This window comes from Vulpes lagopus, chromosome X (assembly GCF_018345385.1).
Source record: "Vulpes lagopus strain Blue_001 chromosome X, ASM1834538v1, whole genome shotgun sequence".
In the NCBI taxonomy this organism is placed as follows: domain Eukaryota; kingdom Metazoa; phylum Chordata; class Mammalia; order Carnivora; family Canidae; genus Vulpes; species Vulpes lagopus.
Window position 1 is genome coordinate 6,457,947 of NC_054848.1, and position 16,328 is coordinate 6,474,274.

Here is a 16,328-nt window from a genome sequence, read left to right on the forward strand (position 1 = left end):
TCTTTAAAAAAAAAAACCACAACCAATGGACTACCATAAAATTATAGCCACCACTTGAACAGCTAACCTTTCCTGTGCTTTGATCTGATAGCACCTTATCCAGGAAATTCAGTTTCACATGGCTAAGGAACTGAAAATGTAGGGTTTTTAGCTAGCTCATCTTCCCACCTCAGGTTAGGCCTCACTTCAACCAAGGTGAATGTTACTCCACGCTCCATGCACACGTCAGCTAACTGGTAGGACAAGTTAACAGGTTACTGGGCCTGGGTGGGTTAGTATTTGGCTACCAACACATTTCACTATGTATCTCCACGGATTTTCATGCAAATTTTGGAATTGAATAATTTCCTAGATGTCTAAAGGACCACATCAGGGAACCCAATTTGATGACCACAGAGCAGTCTGAAAAGCACAGGACTGGAGTCGTTAAATGAAAAGGACAGATCCGCAGAGTCAGCACCGGCGGACTGGCTTTTTACCTGCAAAGGCCCCACGTGAGCTGGGCAAACCGATCTGTACCTGGAACCGGTTTGGAGTGACCACCGATCTCCTATGCATGAAGCCACCCAGCCAAGGCAGACACCGCTTACAATCACACAAGGCTACGGTGCTCAGTAACTGACCGGCAGGTGCCATGAAAATATTAAAAAGAGAGGTAGGTGACAACATGCCAGACTAGCCTCCATGTCAGCGACCGTAACTCTCATAGGTGTGATGACACCTGTCCCACACCATGTCACCTCGTTGGTTCAATAATGGCCTACCGGCATGCCCTGGGACTCTGCAATTTACCTGCCTCGGCAGACAGGGCTTACCTTCAGACAACATGCTGAGCGCCTCGTCGGAATTGTGCCCGCCGACACGCGCCACCTTGCCAGAGGGGGGACATTTGCGGGAGCCCTCTGGGGACAGGGAGTTCTGCTCGGCAGCAGAGGTGGTCACTGATTCCCACTGAATCTCCTTCCTGGGGCACTGAGAATCCAGACTACATCCTGTCCAGCCGTAGAAGGCCAAGGACAAGAGAAATCCTTGGGCTGGATTCAGTATTCCCTGGGAGGCGGGACAAAACGACATGGGTCACTCAGTGCGATATGGTGGGAATCAGAGCACAAAGTCCACTGGGACGCCCACTGGGCTGACTTGCTGGGAAGTGACCTGGTTGCCTGGTCTGGGGCAAGACCAAGATCAGCTTCAGGTGCTGTACCTTCCAGGGTGCCTGAAATATTTCCTCGAGTTAAATTCCCTGATATTTTGAGTCTGCCTGAAAGGTCTGATACGCTGTGCCAAACTGATGTACCGGGAGTTATGCTGGTTTAATAATGATCCCAACAACGATTAGGACTAGCTAGCTAGTATTTCCAAACCTGATGGAGGTACCAAGGAACCTATTAAACTCATACATCATACTTCAGAGCAGTTCTTTTCCTTTCGACCTCTACTTTCCAAGAAAAAAATTAAAGATCAAGAGTGACCTACCATAATAAACCACGTGGTCTTGGCTGCATTTCGGACAGGTTTCAGAGAGCTTCCACTGACATCTGGTTGCAATTCAAGATAGAATAAAAGGCTTTCATTGATGATGTTCGGCAACCAACTGTCAGAAAGAAAACAACCCAGGGTAAAGAGCCAATGGGATACAATTCATTTTTAAATGCTAGGGGTCAAGGAATGTGTCTTCCAAGACCAACAAGTCCTGGGGGACGAGGAAGATCCACTTCAGCAGCAAGGAAGAACCAGTGCATCCAGAATTCAATTTAGATGTAACTCCTTGTCTCAAGTCTAAAGCAGAGATCAGTAAATATGTCCAAGGGTGAATGACACTCAACACCCCATCAGGTGTAAGGTACATCTAGCACTCTGTCAAACAACCCAAAATTCGTTTTTCATTTGAAGAGTAATGTAACATTTTGAGGGAGACCCCAACAACTCTTGCTATCTTAAGGTTTGAATTTTTGGATGTTATTGTTGGTAGACCAACGAAATTTAAAATGATGAGCTGAGTGTATTTTTAGAGGGAGATAATTTCCGTCTCTCCTAGGAGGATATCCAAACAAACCTCCTCCTATCAGGTAAGTTATTAACACCACAAAGGCACACCTTGTTTGGAAAAGTATTGATTCACCCTAGCAAAAGGTGTTCTGATTCCCATCTGTTTTGCATTGGTTACCGATCCATTTGAAAGCATCCACCTGAAACTTTGGGCAGAATGCCCGGCAATTGTGAGGCAAAGTGAGGAGAGAAAAATTGACTCTCTCTGCTTCTTGACCACACCCTGAGTCATCACACCAAAAAACATGCTCTGGCGCTTATGTCTTGTCAAATACAGGAATCCTGGGGTCAAGACTGATAGAAATGGATAAATGTTAAAAGCTTGGTCCAGCGCTTTATTTCGGAGTTCACCTTAGCAGTGGGACTAAACACTGGGTGCACATCTGGGATGTAACAAAAGCAAACCCGAGATTTTTTGTGCCAAGGGCTTTGTATATAATCTGAGTAGATGGAAATATCTTCCCAGGACTTCATACACTGTGGACCTGCCTTCCTGTCTCATGTGTACTTCCTTAAAGGGCCCCTGGCATCCTTACAAAGATTTCCTTTCAAAGACTCTTCTCTTTGCAACTTTCAGGTCACAATCGGAAAAGCGAAATGGCAAGCTCACTGCACATCCCTTCCCAGTGGCAATTAACAAAAAAAAAAATAGGGACGCCTGGGTGGCTCAGTGCCTTCAGCTCAGGGCATGATGCTGGGGTCCCGCATTGGGCTCCCTATGTGGAGCCTGCTTCTCCCTCTGCCTATGTCTCTGCCTCTCTGTGTCTCTCATGAATAAATAAAATCTTCAAAAATAAATAAATAAATAAATAAATAAATAAATAAATAAATAAAATAAAAAGTAAAGTAAAATAAAAAGTAAAGTAACGTAAAGTAAAATAAAATAAAATAGAAGGTTACCAAATAATGAAAACCAGCATTATTTTGAAAAATCGGATCTTGATTGTGGCTCCCATCCGTCTCTCGTTCTCTGTGTAAATGCCTTGTCTTCCTTTAAGTAAAGAGGCCACTGTGGAAAAAAAGGAGAAGTGCATGGAATGTTCGTTATTTACTTTTCCTGAGTGACAGGGAAGGGAGTCCATGAGGATAGAAGCCCGTAAACAAAGGCAGCAGGGCATGAGGCACAGCAAGGTGTTGCCATTCCTCTTTCCCAGCTTCCAAGCTGAGGATGCAGGTTTTCAAACTTTCACTTTCAAGTCACTGTCGACTTCCACAAGAGCTGCAAAGATAGCACAGAGACTTTCTATGGACCTGAACCCACATTCTTCCAATGTCAACCTCTTAACACACCTAGGCTCACATTTGTCACAAAGAGATTAGCAATGGCGCTTCACTATTAAGTTCCAGATTTTATTTGGATCTTACAAGTTCAAGAACTGTATTCAAAGGTTTATATTTTTTATTATACATATAATGCACACTGGGGGCACCCGCATGGCTCGGTTGGTTAAGCGTCGGCCTTCAGCTCAGGTCATGATCCTCTGCATTGGGCTCCCTGCTCCATGGGGAGTCTGCCACTCCCCCTCCTGCTTTCCCTGCTCACTCTGTCAAATAAATAGAATCTTAGGGATAAAAAAAAAAAAAGATGCATTTCTTCATTGTCATCTTCTCATTCTGCACTTGAGAGATCCACGGGGTTTGAGGTTGGAGGCTTGCTCCCCATCATGCTTCCCTGAGGATGCAGTGAGGACCGGGAAGTCCCCGTCCTCAGCCTAGCGGTCTTTCCAGCGCTTTCTGCTGGCTCACAAGATCCTCCTTATCCAGTTCTTACCATTGCCTTTGACTCATTTCCTGTGCTCCACTTCCTGTTTCCTGCCCGACTGAGAAAAGACAGGCCAAGCACATCACAGGAGGAGCCAGGCTCTCCACAATCCAGGCCAGACTCCATCCCTCCCACCCTGCTCCTCATTCCTCTCCTTCCACTCCTCTGACCTCCACGACTTTCCAAGGGCATTCCTGGGGCCCGTTGGGCACATGCAGGGCAGACCCACAGTGAGCCCAGATGGAAACGTAAAGTCCCTCACTCCTGGAGCTATTCACCTTGGGCAAAGAACTGGTGTAGCCTATAATTACACAGGCTTGCTCACTTTATTAATTCAACCTGCTTGCTTTCTCCAAGCATACTGTACCTCTGTCTCTGGAGGATGACAAATGAGGTCGGTTGTCCCAGAGAATTCCAGAAAGGACCACACAGGGCATTACCTGAGCCCCAGGCATGGAGGCATACCCACGGCCATGCACCCAGAGTGCTTCCTTGTTTGTTGCTCACCTGCAGTCACGGTCTTCTGGAACAGGACAGGGTTGGCCACAAGGACCAGCAGCAGCGGCAAGTATGTGGTGACGTAGTGGGGAATGGCATGTTCCAGATCCCGCTCGCACCTAGGGGAGGAAAACCAAGTCATTCTCGAAAACAAGGCTTTGCCTAAAATACACAGACTTATCTGGAAGCTGAGATAAGAGGAGGAGAGTGAAAAGGGAAATGCATAAATCCACTTCTCAGTCTACCCAAAGGAAATCTGACTCAGAGCTTATGTCTGTGAAAAGGCAATAAATCACTGAAGAATAAGGAAGATCAATCATGTTTCTATTTGTCTTCTAACTGGGAGGACCTTGAAGGCATTCCACTGTGGGAGGTTTAAAAAGGTCCCTGCTGGGGAAAGGAAAGGAAAAGATAGAAACAGACAGTCTGGAATGGGGGAGTCCTCGCACTGTGTCTCTTCAAGGTGAAAAAGACACAATTCAAGTAGAGACAGAGGCGCTCACTGAAGTAGTAAGGCTTTATTTAAAAAAAAAATTTTTTTTAAGATTTTTTATTCATGAGAGACAGGTGGGGAGGGGGAGCCAGAGACACAGGCAGAGGGAGAAGCAGGCTCCATGCAGGGAGCCTGATGTGGGACTCGATCCTGGAACTCCAGGATCACACCCTGGGCTGAAGGCAGGCGCTAAACTGCTGAGCCACCCAGGCTGCCCCCTGAAGGGGGAAATGATAGAAAATGCAAAAAAAAAAAAAAAGTCAGGAAGGGAAAACACAATGCCCCCTTTTCTTGCCATCACAAGGAATGCAATATCACCTATAAATACTACCTTCCTTCTAACAGAAGTTTTCATTTGCAGCTGTGAAGGCTGAAATGTGGTCTGGGAAGACTTGAGGAGAGAAACAAGTAGAAGGGCCAGAAGTTTTCATTTGCAGCTGTGAAGGCTGAAATGTGGTCTGGGAAGACTTGAGGAGAGAAACAAGTAGAAGGGCCAGGATCTCACAGAAGGACAAAAAGTGAGCAATGGGTGAGAGGGTGAGGATGGGAGCCTGATGCAGGCCCAGGAGTGGCCTTGTTAAGGTCCACGATGGCGCTCCTCACAAGCCCTGCAGCCATGGCTCCCTTATGCTCAGATGCAATCTTTCCAGAAGCCCACAGGTGAAGGCGAGTGATAAAAAAAAACTCCCTTCCCAATGAAGTGCATTCCATTGTAACAGCCATGGACACCGCACTTGTCCTTTTAAAGTTCCTCAGGAGAGTAACTGTATGGATGGATCTACACAGAGCTTTGCAAGTATTCACCATCAACTAGGCAACCTTACCAATTTGGAGATGTCTGAGTAGCTGCAAGAAGTCAAAAAAAGGGGGGAAGAAGTAGTCTAATCATGGGTCAGCAAACTTTTTCCGTAAGGGAACATTTACAGTAAGTATTTTATGCTCCATGGACCACACAGCCTGTCAAAACTGACACTGCCAGGTGAAAGCAGCCATAAACTGTGCATAAACAAATGGGCATGACTGTGTTCCAATAAAACTTTATTTATAAAACCAAACAGAGGGCCAGATTTGTCCTCAGGGCTGTGCTGTGTTGATGCTTGTCTACACTGCCCTAAAATCACAAAGAGACACCTGTTTTTCAGTTTTCCATTGGATGTTAGAATATACATCCTTGGGCAGCCCCAGTGGTGCAGTTTAGCGCCGCCTGCAGCCCAGGGTGTGATCCTGGAGACCCGGGATCAAGTCCCACGTCGAGCTCTCTGCATGGAGCCTGCCTCTCCCTCTGCCTGTGTCTCTGCCTCTCTCTGTGTGTCTCTCATGAATAAATAAAATCTAAAAAAAAAAAAAAAAAAAAAAAAAAAAGAATATACATCCTTGGAGGGACTGTGAGACCTACAAATGATTTGCATTGATGAGATTTTTAAGATTGAAGAAAAACCTGAGACAATTTCAGGTGTCTATCTCCCTACATCTGTGTTCAGGATAGCTGAAAGATGGAAGAGAAGTGACAAAGTATAGCAAGCAGAGGCTCAGAACTAATTTTTTTTTAAATTTTTTTTTAAAGATTTATTTTTATTTATTTATGATAGACACAGAGAGAGAGAGAGAGGGGCAGAGACATAGGCAGAGAGAGAAGCAGGCTCCATGCCCAGAGCCCGACGCAGGACCCGATCCCGGGACTCCAGGATCGCACCCTGGGCCAAAGGCAGGCACGAAACCGCTGAGCCACCCAGGGACCCCAGAACTAGCTCTTCTAGGAGCAACGCTCTGATTCTTCTAGGCCATTTGAATTCATCCTTAGGATGTTAAGTTCCCCTGCTCATCCAGAGGAAGCTGGCTTGAAGAATAAAAATTAAAGAAAAGGTGTGCCCGAGAAAGCTCCATCAATATGGAGGATGCACCTAAAGCTGTGTGCACATCCTTACATGGAGGAGACACACCTAAAGCTCTGCACACATACTTGTGTATACAGGTACCTGCACAAATGTGAAGAGCAGAGGCAGGGAAATGAAATCTGGAGTACAAGGTAGTGAGCCCCTCCCAAGGGATCAGCTGGGCAGGTCTATGGACAATAGCCTGACCTGCAAGGCGCCCACTCTGGGCCAGTGCCCATGCATTTGCTGCAAGAGAACACAATGGGTCAGGGAGCTGGGAGTCCTGGCTTACCTGGACACAGAAGGGTAGTAGAGCATGATCACTCCCTCCACGCAGAGCAGGGTGGCCAGGCCCCAGGCCATGATGTGGTAAAGGACGATGGTGCTGGAAAAGAAGTAGGACAGGGGTATGTATGTGCGTGTGTGTGTGTCTTGCCTGAGAGCAGTGATGGAGACATCCAGCAACAGAAAGTACCAGACCCACTCCTGGGCCCCCAGTCAGGAAAACGTACACTGAACAAACCCTTGGCAAAGCCTATCCCTCTGTTTATTTTCAAGTTAAGATGAAATTCATATAATGCAAAAGTAACCATTTTCAAGTGAGCAACTCAGTAGCGTCCAGTAAATCCACAATGTTGTGCCATCACCTCCTCTCTCCAGTTCTGACACAGGCATCACCCCAAAGGAAAGCCCGAAGGCACAGCACTCCCCCTTCCTCCTGCTCCTAGCCGCCAGCAGCCACCAGCAGCCACCAGCTTCCCTTGTGTCTCTATGGCTTTTTCTCTTCTGCACAATTCTTGCAAATGGAGTCACACTGTATGTGGCCCTCCGAGTCTGGCTCCTTTCACTCAACATGAGGCTTTCAAGGTTGGGCGGACCAAGGCATAGGCACCTCATCAGTACCCCCTCGGTACCCGGCTTTCCCACAAAGTAAGGAGCTCCTATCCACCAACCTTCCCAAAGGCACTTCTGTACCTAAAAGTCCAAGGGTCTTGGTGCTCAGCCCAAACCAAGGTCTTGGAAGAAACGTGTGCTCCTGGGATGTTCCAGGACAGTGGGGGGCTTTCCTTCCCTGCCTCCCTCCCCCTGCTCCCCATCATTCCCTGCATACTTAGCATTCCTGGACCATCTCTACCCTTTCCCGTTCTAGGCCCACACACCCCGCCTTTTCCCCTGAGGACACAGGCAGCCAGCCCTGCAGCTGGGGTCAGAAGGCAGAAGCACAGCCATCTGTCCCTTCCAAAGCCGCCTCTTCTGTACCGCAGGATGGCAGCCCAGGGCTCCACTGGATGCGCTGGCCACAACCCAAGACCCTACCAGACGCCTGGGAAATAGCACAACCCCCAACCCACGGGGATTTTTAACTCTGAAGTTCAGCTGTGTAGACGAGGGAATGGTCAGGGATCTGAGCAAAGGGATGCCCTGTACAATGAGACAAGAGGACAGGTAGACAGCACACAGGAAAGAGGTGCAGGAAGAAGAAACGTTTCATAGCCCGCTCTCTGGAAGGCCCCGAGGAAAGGACTCCAGCAGGTTTTCCCTCCCACATTGGAACTGGTCCTGGAAGCCGCCCTGCCCGGCCCTACCCCAGGCCCTGCCCCATCTCTCGGGGTTTGGGAGCTGGTGGGGTGTGTCTTGCTCAGAAGCCAGAGGTTTTGCATGAAACAAAGGAATACAGGAGCAGCTTTCTGCAAGGGCCTGGGTGGCTGAATAGTGCAGAATGTCTGCAGGCCAGACCCTAGCCCAGGCTGAGGGACCTGGGAGAACGATGCAGCCACGAGGAGCAGCAAGCGGCTGAAGGGCCTCCTCCCTCTATCTGACCACTGGACAGCTTTCAGGTCTGGGCACTCGGGGGCCCTCCCCAGACCCCCTTTCTCTCACACTCGTGCTCACAGGGCAAGTAGTGACTTCGATTAAGGGCTTTTCCCACAATCTCATGCACCTTTTTAAAACAAATTTTGCTTATTTGAGAGAGAGACAGCACACAAGAAAGGGGAAGGGGCAGTGGGAGAAGCCGGCCCCCGTTGAGCAGGGAGCCCGACTTGGGGCTCAATCCCAGGACCCCAGGATCATGACCTGAGCCGAAGGCAGACATGTAACCGACTGAGCCACCCAGGGGCCCCTTCTCCTCTGTTATTATTTAAAACCTTTACCATCCCACATCTGGAACAGAAGGAGCAGTTTAAATTTAACTTTAAATCTGTCTTAATGACCTTTCTTAGAATTAAGATTTTAAAAAAGATTCTCCCATGCCAAAGAAAATAGCTTAGTACCAGCAGGATCTAGAAAGGAACATGGAGTTTCACCCAGCCCTACCTGCAACGCCTTGCCCCTGCCCTGGAGTTGCTCAGGACCCATCCCAGGCAGCTCCCATCTCAACTGTCACCTGCACAATCAGCTGCGCTCCGGGCTCTGGAGCAAGCTGGCTCTGAAGAGACGAGCTCCAGGCGTTTCTGCACCCACATCTCCAGCTCTGGCTCCAACACCCTGTGCCAGCTCCGAAGTGCCCTCACACCAGGCAGCAGGCCTTCTGCCAGGGGAGATTAAGGGCTGGGTCTCTGTGGCTCCAGAACACCTTATTTTTCTGCTGTGCTCTCTACTCTTTTTTTTTTTTTTTTTTAAGATTTATTTATTTGAGAGAAAATGCAAAAGCGAGCATTGGGGTGGAGGAGCAGAGGCAAAGGGAGAGAGAAACCCAAGCAGACTCCTGGTTGAGCCTGGTGCGGGGCTTGACCCCATGACCCTGAGATCAGGACCTGAGCTGAAACCAAGAGTCAATGCTTAACCAACTGTACAACCCAGGGGCTCCAACCCTACTCCCTTTTGACGGGAAAGCCCACTTCACTCTCAATGGTCTTCCTAGCGCTAGACCCCTGCCCTTACTCTTGTCCTTACAAGGTATCTGGATGCTTCACATGTTTGGACGTTTGCCTCCTACATGCCTGGCAGGTCCTCAGAAGCTATGCTCTGTCAGCATCCCCTAATCTCCGCACCCCCCCTGCATCCTGCTATACTTATTCTGTGCTCCAAGTGAGTTCCAAACACTCTTCTGAGCATGAGGAGGGCGTCCTGAGGCTCTGCCTGTCTTCTACATCCAGAAAGCACTCAGGCGGCTCCATCTGACCACAGTCATCCAAAGGGTGGGGGTGAAGCAGTGCACTCTCCTGTTACAGCAAGAGATACACTCTTCTTCCAGCTTCCTTTTGGTGCCCTGAGGCTCCTCTTCTCCCTACAACTGGCTGCCTGTGAGACCTCTAGTGTGTCGTAACTCCAATCCCTCTAAAACTGAGAAAGGTATCAGACAGGAACACACACTTGCACTGGGCTTCCCGGTTGAAGACCTCTCATTGCTGCTAGTTGGCAACCCAAAGCCATTTTCCTTTGTCCTTAGTAACATAACCTAGACGTCATGCCAAGTAGCAGTATGCCTGGCTAACAGACTGTACTTCCAACCTCCTCTTGCAGTGAACTGTGGCCATGAAACTGAATGCTGGTCAATAATATGAAAGTGCAATTGTGTAAGATCCCCAGGGAGCCTGCTTAAAGGGAGCTGGCTCAGGGGAAAACAGGCCCCTTATGCATCATTGCTTCCTCTACTCCTTCCTGTTCCCTGGAATACAAATGTGATGGCGAGAGTTCCAGCAGCTTTATTGAGCCACTATACCTTGAAGTTGGAAGTCCTACAACTGGATGATGGAGCAAGAAGATAGGAGCTTGGGTCCCTGATGCCCATCATTAGGGCTCTGGATTGCCTACCTCTGGCCTTTTTTTAGCATGAAAGGAAAATTATCTTGTTTAAGTCACTATTATTTTATGTATTTTATGTAGCCAAACCTAATCCTCACTGGTACACCTGCTTGTCCGCCTTCAACCTTCACTGGCTTCCCTAGAGAATTTTCAAAACTAAAAATATATAGGTTTGGACGGATGTATAAAAGTTTAGGAACAAAGGTAAAAAGATGGAAGGAAGAAGCAAAAAAATAAACACTAAACTTGGGCAGCCCCGGTGGCACAGCGGTTTAGTGTTGCCTGCTGCCCAGGGCATGATCCTGAAGTCCTGGGATGGAGTCCCACGTCGGGCTCCCTGCATGGTGCCTGCTTCTCCCTCTGCCTGTGTCTCTGCCTCTCTCTCTGTGTGTGTGTGTGTGTGTGTCTCTATGAATAAATAAATAAACAAATCTTTAAAAAAATAATAAAATAAAATAAAAAATAAACACTAAACTTCAGGCCACAGAGCCCAAGGTTAATGATAAGGACACATGAGGAATACCAATGATTTTAGAGCAAGGATTGCCCAGCATATTCTACAGTCTGAATGGGACCTTTGTTTACTGATATTGGCTTTAAAAGTGTATTTACTCAAGGGTGCTTGGCTGGTTCAGTTGGTGGAGCATGCAACTCTTCATCTCGGGGTTGTGAGTTCAAGCTCCACACTGGGTGCAGAGATTACTTAAAATCTGGGTAGGTCAGTTGGTTAAGTGTCTGCCTTTGGCTCAGGTCATGATCCCAGGGTCCTGAATGGAACCCCCCCTTTGGGCTCCCTGCTCAGTGGGGAGTTTGCTTCCCTTTTCATCTGACATTCCCCCTGCTTATTCTCTAGTAAATAAATAAAATCTTTAAAAAAAAATAAAAATAAAATCTTTTAAAAATAATAACAAAAAATGAATTTATTCAACAAATGGTACTGGGACAACTAGACATCCACATGTAAAAGAATAAATATGGACCTTTTCTTCTTCACCTACACACAAAAATTAATTTAAAATGCTTCAGAGGGGGACCTGGGAGCCTAGGTGGCTCAGTCAGTTAAGCATCTAACTTTTAGTTTAGGCTCAGGTCATGATCTCAGGGGCATGAGATCAAGCCCTAGATCAGGCTCCACACTCAATACAGAGTCTGCTTTAAATTCTCTCACCTCCTGCCCCTTCCCCCTAATAAAATAAATAAATAAAACCTTTTTAAAAAATTAATAAGGGCAGCCCCTGTGGCTCGGTGGTTTAGCGCCGCCTTCGGCCCAGGGCGTGATCCTGGAGACCCGGGATCGGGTCCCACGTCAGGCTCCCTGCGTGGGGCCTGTTTCTCTGCCTCTCTCTCTCTCTCTCTCTCTGTGTCTCTCATGAATAAATAAACATAGTCTTTTTGTAAATAAGATTAAAATTAAAATTAATAAATAAAATGAATCATAGACCAGGGCACCTGGCTGGCTTAGTCAGTAGAGCACGTGACTCTTGATCTCTGGGTTGTGAGTTCAAGCCCCACACTGGTTGTCAAGATTAGTTAAAAAGAAAAATCTTGGGCAGCCGGGGTGGCTCAGCAGTTTAGCTCCGCCTTTAGCCCAGGGCATGATCCTGGAGACCTAGGATCCAGTCCCACATCGTCGGGCTCCCTGCATGAGGCCTGCTTCTCCCTCTGCATGTGTCTCTGCCCCCCCACCCCATGAATAAATAAATAAAATCTAAAAAAAAGAGTTTTTCTTAAAAAATTAAAAAGAGAAAATTTAAAAATCTTTAAAATGGGTAACAGACCTAAATTAAAGTGTTCAAACTTTTTTGTCGTTGTTCTTCCCAAGTTTTATTCAAGAACTCATACAAAATATTCCACATAAATGAGTTTTAAGCCTCATCGTGCTCATTTTCCTCATCTTGGTTACTCTGGAAATAATGTAATTTCTAAGTGTCTTTGCTGTTAGCAACTATGCACAATCCATCATGGAGATTATTCTACTTCAACTATTTTTTGGTGAGATATTTCAAATACCTTTTGGAACAAAGCACATTAGAGGCACCTGAGTGGCTCAGTTGGTTAAGCAACCAACTCTTGATTTCAACTCAGGTCATGATCTCAGGGTCATAGAATCGTACTCCATGTCAGGCTTCAAGGCCAGCTCTGTGGGGAGTTTGCTTGAGATTTGCTCCCTCTTTGAGAGAGTGTGTGTGCGTGCTCTCTAATAAATAAATCTTTAAAATAAAATAAAAAATTTTTAAAATATACTTAATATATAGTACATCCAGGGGTGCCTGGGTGGCTCAGTTGGTTAAGCATCTATTTGAGTCTTGATTTCAACTCAGGTCACAATCTTAGATAAGATTGAGCCTTACATCATGCTCTGTGCTGAATGCAGAGTCTGCCTGAGATTCTTTCTCTTTCTTTCTCCCTCCACTGCCCTGCTTGTGTGTATGCATGCTATCTCTCTAAAATAAATAAGTAAGTAAATAAATAAATAAATAAATAAATAAATAAATAAAATGTAGTACATCCGTAAAATAGAATACTATTCACAAACGAATGAGAAGCAAGTACTGATGCTGCTGCAACATGAGGAAAGCTTGAAAATGTCATGCTAAGTCTAAGAAGCCAGACACAAAAGATCACATATTGAATAATTCAATTATTCAATAATTCAATTCATGACGCAGTGCCCAGAGTAGGGAAACCTAGAGACAGATAATAGGTTAGTAGTTGCCAGGGGCTGGAGGATAGGGGAGGGTAGAGAGGAATTAATCAATGGTAAAGAGATTGAGGGGGGGTGATGATTAATGTCCTAAAACTAGTTGGTGTGACGGTTGCACAATTTTGTAAATATCCTAAATACAATGGATACAGTTAAATGGGTAAACTTTATGAAACTGTTAATACAGTTAAATGGGTAAACTTTATGAAACTGTTTTTTAAAAAAAAGCAAACAAGGGTTCCATCCAAAATGGGGGGGGGCACATGCTTCCTGGAGCAAGAGTCAGGGGAGCTAGGCACTCACCCACCTCCCCACCCCCCGCCATCCAGCTTCCCTTTGTCACTTAGGCTCTATCACTTAGGCTGTATTTCTGTTGCCCTAATGCACACACACATCCCAGCTGCAATCCCAATCCACAGTTCCTGAGAGCCTACTACGTGCTGAGCAGGAATCTCAAGCATTTACGTGTAGTATTGTGTTGACTGTCCTGTGACCTGATAAGGGAGTCCTATTTTACACCCAGGAAAACAGAAGTCCAGAGAGATTAAGCAATTTGCCGACAGTTCCACAGCTGGTGACTACTGCACGGGGCCGTACCCACTGGGCCATCCTTCACCAGGTGGCCACCTGCAGCTCTCGTGTTTTATACTTGGCATAAGGTGTCAATACACACTTCAAAGAACTTTGTCCTCAAACCTTTAGATACAGTCAAATACTGTCTATATTCATCCCAATTCTTTTTTAGTATGTGTCCAAAATGCAAGTATTTAACCTATGGATCACTTATCATGGTTTAAAAAGCCTCATTTTAAATCTGCCTTCAGCCTTTTATAAAACTAAGCTGCCAGAGAGGTTTCTTGGAGAGGGGCTGGCTGACATCCTGTGCCTGCCATACTGACGAATATTTTGGAGCTTTCAGTGGTACCCCCAGCCCTCCATCATATGACACAACCCGGTTCTACGGGCTTCCTCTGAATACCTCTGTCCTGCTGATCTCCGGACTACCAGGTAGGCATCCACTGCATAGCAAAACAGCCACCAGAAGCAGGCGCTGTACAGCAGCTCGATCCACATCTGTAATCAGGAAGAGCCTGGCATCAAAGCTCCTGGAAACAGGCACCAGACTGCTCACCCGTGAAATGAGCTGGCCTGACGTCAGGAAGCAGGACATGAAAGGCCTCGGGAGACGGTGCTCAGTCTGGGAAAGCAAGGGTGGGATGTGCCCCAGGGCGGTGTGTGTCCTGGTGTGCTCAGTGGGACTGGCCTGCGGGCCCTGCCTCCCTGGACACCTGCAGGCGGGGGAGACGAAGGCTTCACAGGCCTCATGTGCGCACCGTGCACCAGGGTCAGGGCTCAGGGCGCCTGGGAAGGGGCAGCTCTCTGCTGACAAGGACGGACTTTGGGCGGGAAAGGGCTTCCCAGAAGAGGGGCAGGAAGGGGCTCCATATGCTACAGGCAGCAGGAGCCTGGTGCGCCTCCCGGGGTGGGCTGAGCCAGATGCTCCACTGCACATAGGTGGGAAGCAATGCGGGCAGGGGGGAGAGAGGCGGACGGTTCTGCACAGCAATACAGATACGTGTATTCAAATACAGGTTTCATTAAGCAGAATACATCCGATAAATCAGTAACTTTCTTCTTTCTCTCTCTTTTTGGCCAGCTGGTTTTAACTGCAGCTCAACCTAAGGTAAGGACTGTATACGTGTGCTAAACTGAGCTGGCAGTCAGGAGCCCCTGGAGGGTTCGTCACTCGCAGACGGCCCCCAGCCCCAGCTCTTGATCAGCAGGCTCAGAGAATCTGCATTTCGGACAAACCCCCATGGGGTGACACCACTCTTTGGGGACCACAGCCTAAGAGGAGCACAGTGTACAGAAGAGGGTGACCAAAAGGCGGTGTACTTACTGCACTCCCCACACAGTACACAGTGGGCCAAACATCTGTCCCATTCACACTGGAGATGTTTTCGACGAGATCTGGGAATCCTAACCACACCGCAGATCGGAACAAGATACCTGAAAGAGAATCAGATGACACTATCATCCCACGGGGGATGCAGTCCAAGCCCCCCTCCAGTGGATATAGAAACTACAGACTGTCCTGAATCCTATATATACTATGTTTTTTCTGTCACATGCATTCCTGTGATAAAACTCTATTTATAAATTAGGTACAAAAGTTTAACAACTAATAATCCAATAGAACAATTATAACAATATACAGTCCCGGAAGTGATATGAATGTAGTGGCTCTCAACCTCTCTTACCGGATTCTACTCCCCCTTCTTCTCGTGCTATGTGAGAGGATAAGATGACTGGGTGATAGATGAAGCGCGGTGAAGGACGCAGGGCAGGGTGATGTAATGTTAGGCTACCACAGACCCTCTGACAGCACCTTCTGAGGAGCACCTGCTCCCAGACCACAGTGCACTGCAGGGTACCCACAACCACGAAACCAAGGCCATGGCTAAGTGTAAACTAGTGCACACTGTGATGCTCCTAATGCAGATCGAAAGCTCGTTGCTCTCTAAGAATAAGTAAATGAATGGATGAGTAGATAGGAATGCACAGAGAAAGAAATGAGGGAGGAAAGAAACACACAACGGTGTGTGCAGAGAGAGAGAAACAAGGAAGATCCAGGGAGTGATGATTTCGGTCACAAACCCAGCACAGGCATTTTGATTTCATCTGAAACCATCACTACCCCCAGTCATATCCTTAATATCCTTATTTGTTTACTTGATATGAAGAAGCAATTATTTGAATAACAATCTATATTTCAGGACGCCTGGATGGCTCAGTGGTTGAGCGTCTGCCTTTGGCCCAGGGCGTGATCCTGGGATCCCAGGATCGAGTTCCACATTGGGCTTCCTACATGGAGCCTGCTTCTCCCTCTCCCTGCGTCTTTGCTTCTCTCTCTGTGTCTCTCATGAAAAAGAAATAAAATATTTTTTTAAAAAAAGAGCTGTATTTCTTGGCTATATTTTCAATGTCCGTGTCAACTATTCCTCACAGACGAAATAAATGACTGAAAAAGCACAATTCTGAAATGCAAAAAGATAGCTTTAAGAAAAAAATGCATTTGATATTTTCACAAATTAACTCTTGATGATTTACTCTTGACTTTTATTATTTGTAAGTTTTCTTTGTTATTAGACCTAAATATCTAATTCTCCTCAAAACAGTATACGCCCTTAAGATATATAT

The 16,328-nt window shown here is 46.8% G+C and overlaps 1 protein-coding gene across 2 annotated transcripts in view; it reads right to left on the minus strand.

Moving 5' to 3' along the window:
• The window catches only part of GPR143 (G protein-coupled receptor 143), a 66,736-nt gene that overhangs the window by 25,441 nt on the left and 24,967 nt on the right, over window positions 1-16,328 (minus strand). For both annotated transcript variants that reach the window (XM_041740582.1, XM_041740581.1), the window contains exons 2-8: window positions 15,028-15,137; window positions 14,107-14,201; window positions 6,969-7,061; window positions 4,319-4,428; window positions 2,950-3,058; window positions 1,477-1,594; window positions 816-1,050 (exon numbers count right to left, since the gene is read on the minus strand). In XM_041740582.1, coding sequence (XP_041596516.1) covers window positions 816-1,050; window positions 1,477-1,594; window positions 2,950-3,058; window positions 4,319-4,428; window positions 6,969-7,061; window positions 14,107-14,201; window positions 15,028-15,137 — 870 coding nt within the window. The remainder of the gene's footprint in view (window positions 1-815; window positions 1,051-1,476; window positions 1,595-2,949; window positions 3,059-4,318; window positions 4,429-6,968; window positions 7,062-14,106; window positions 14,202-15,027; window positions 15,138-16,328) is intronic.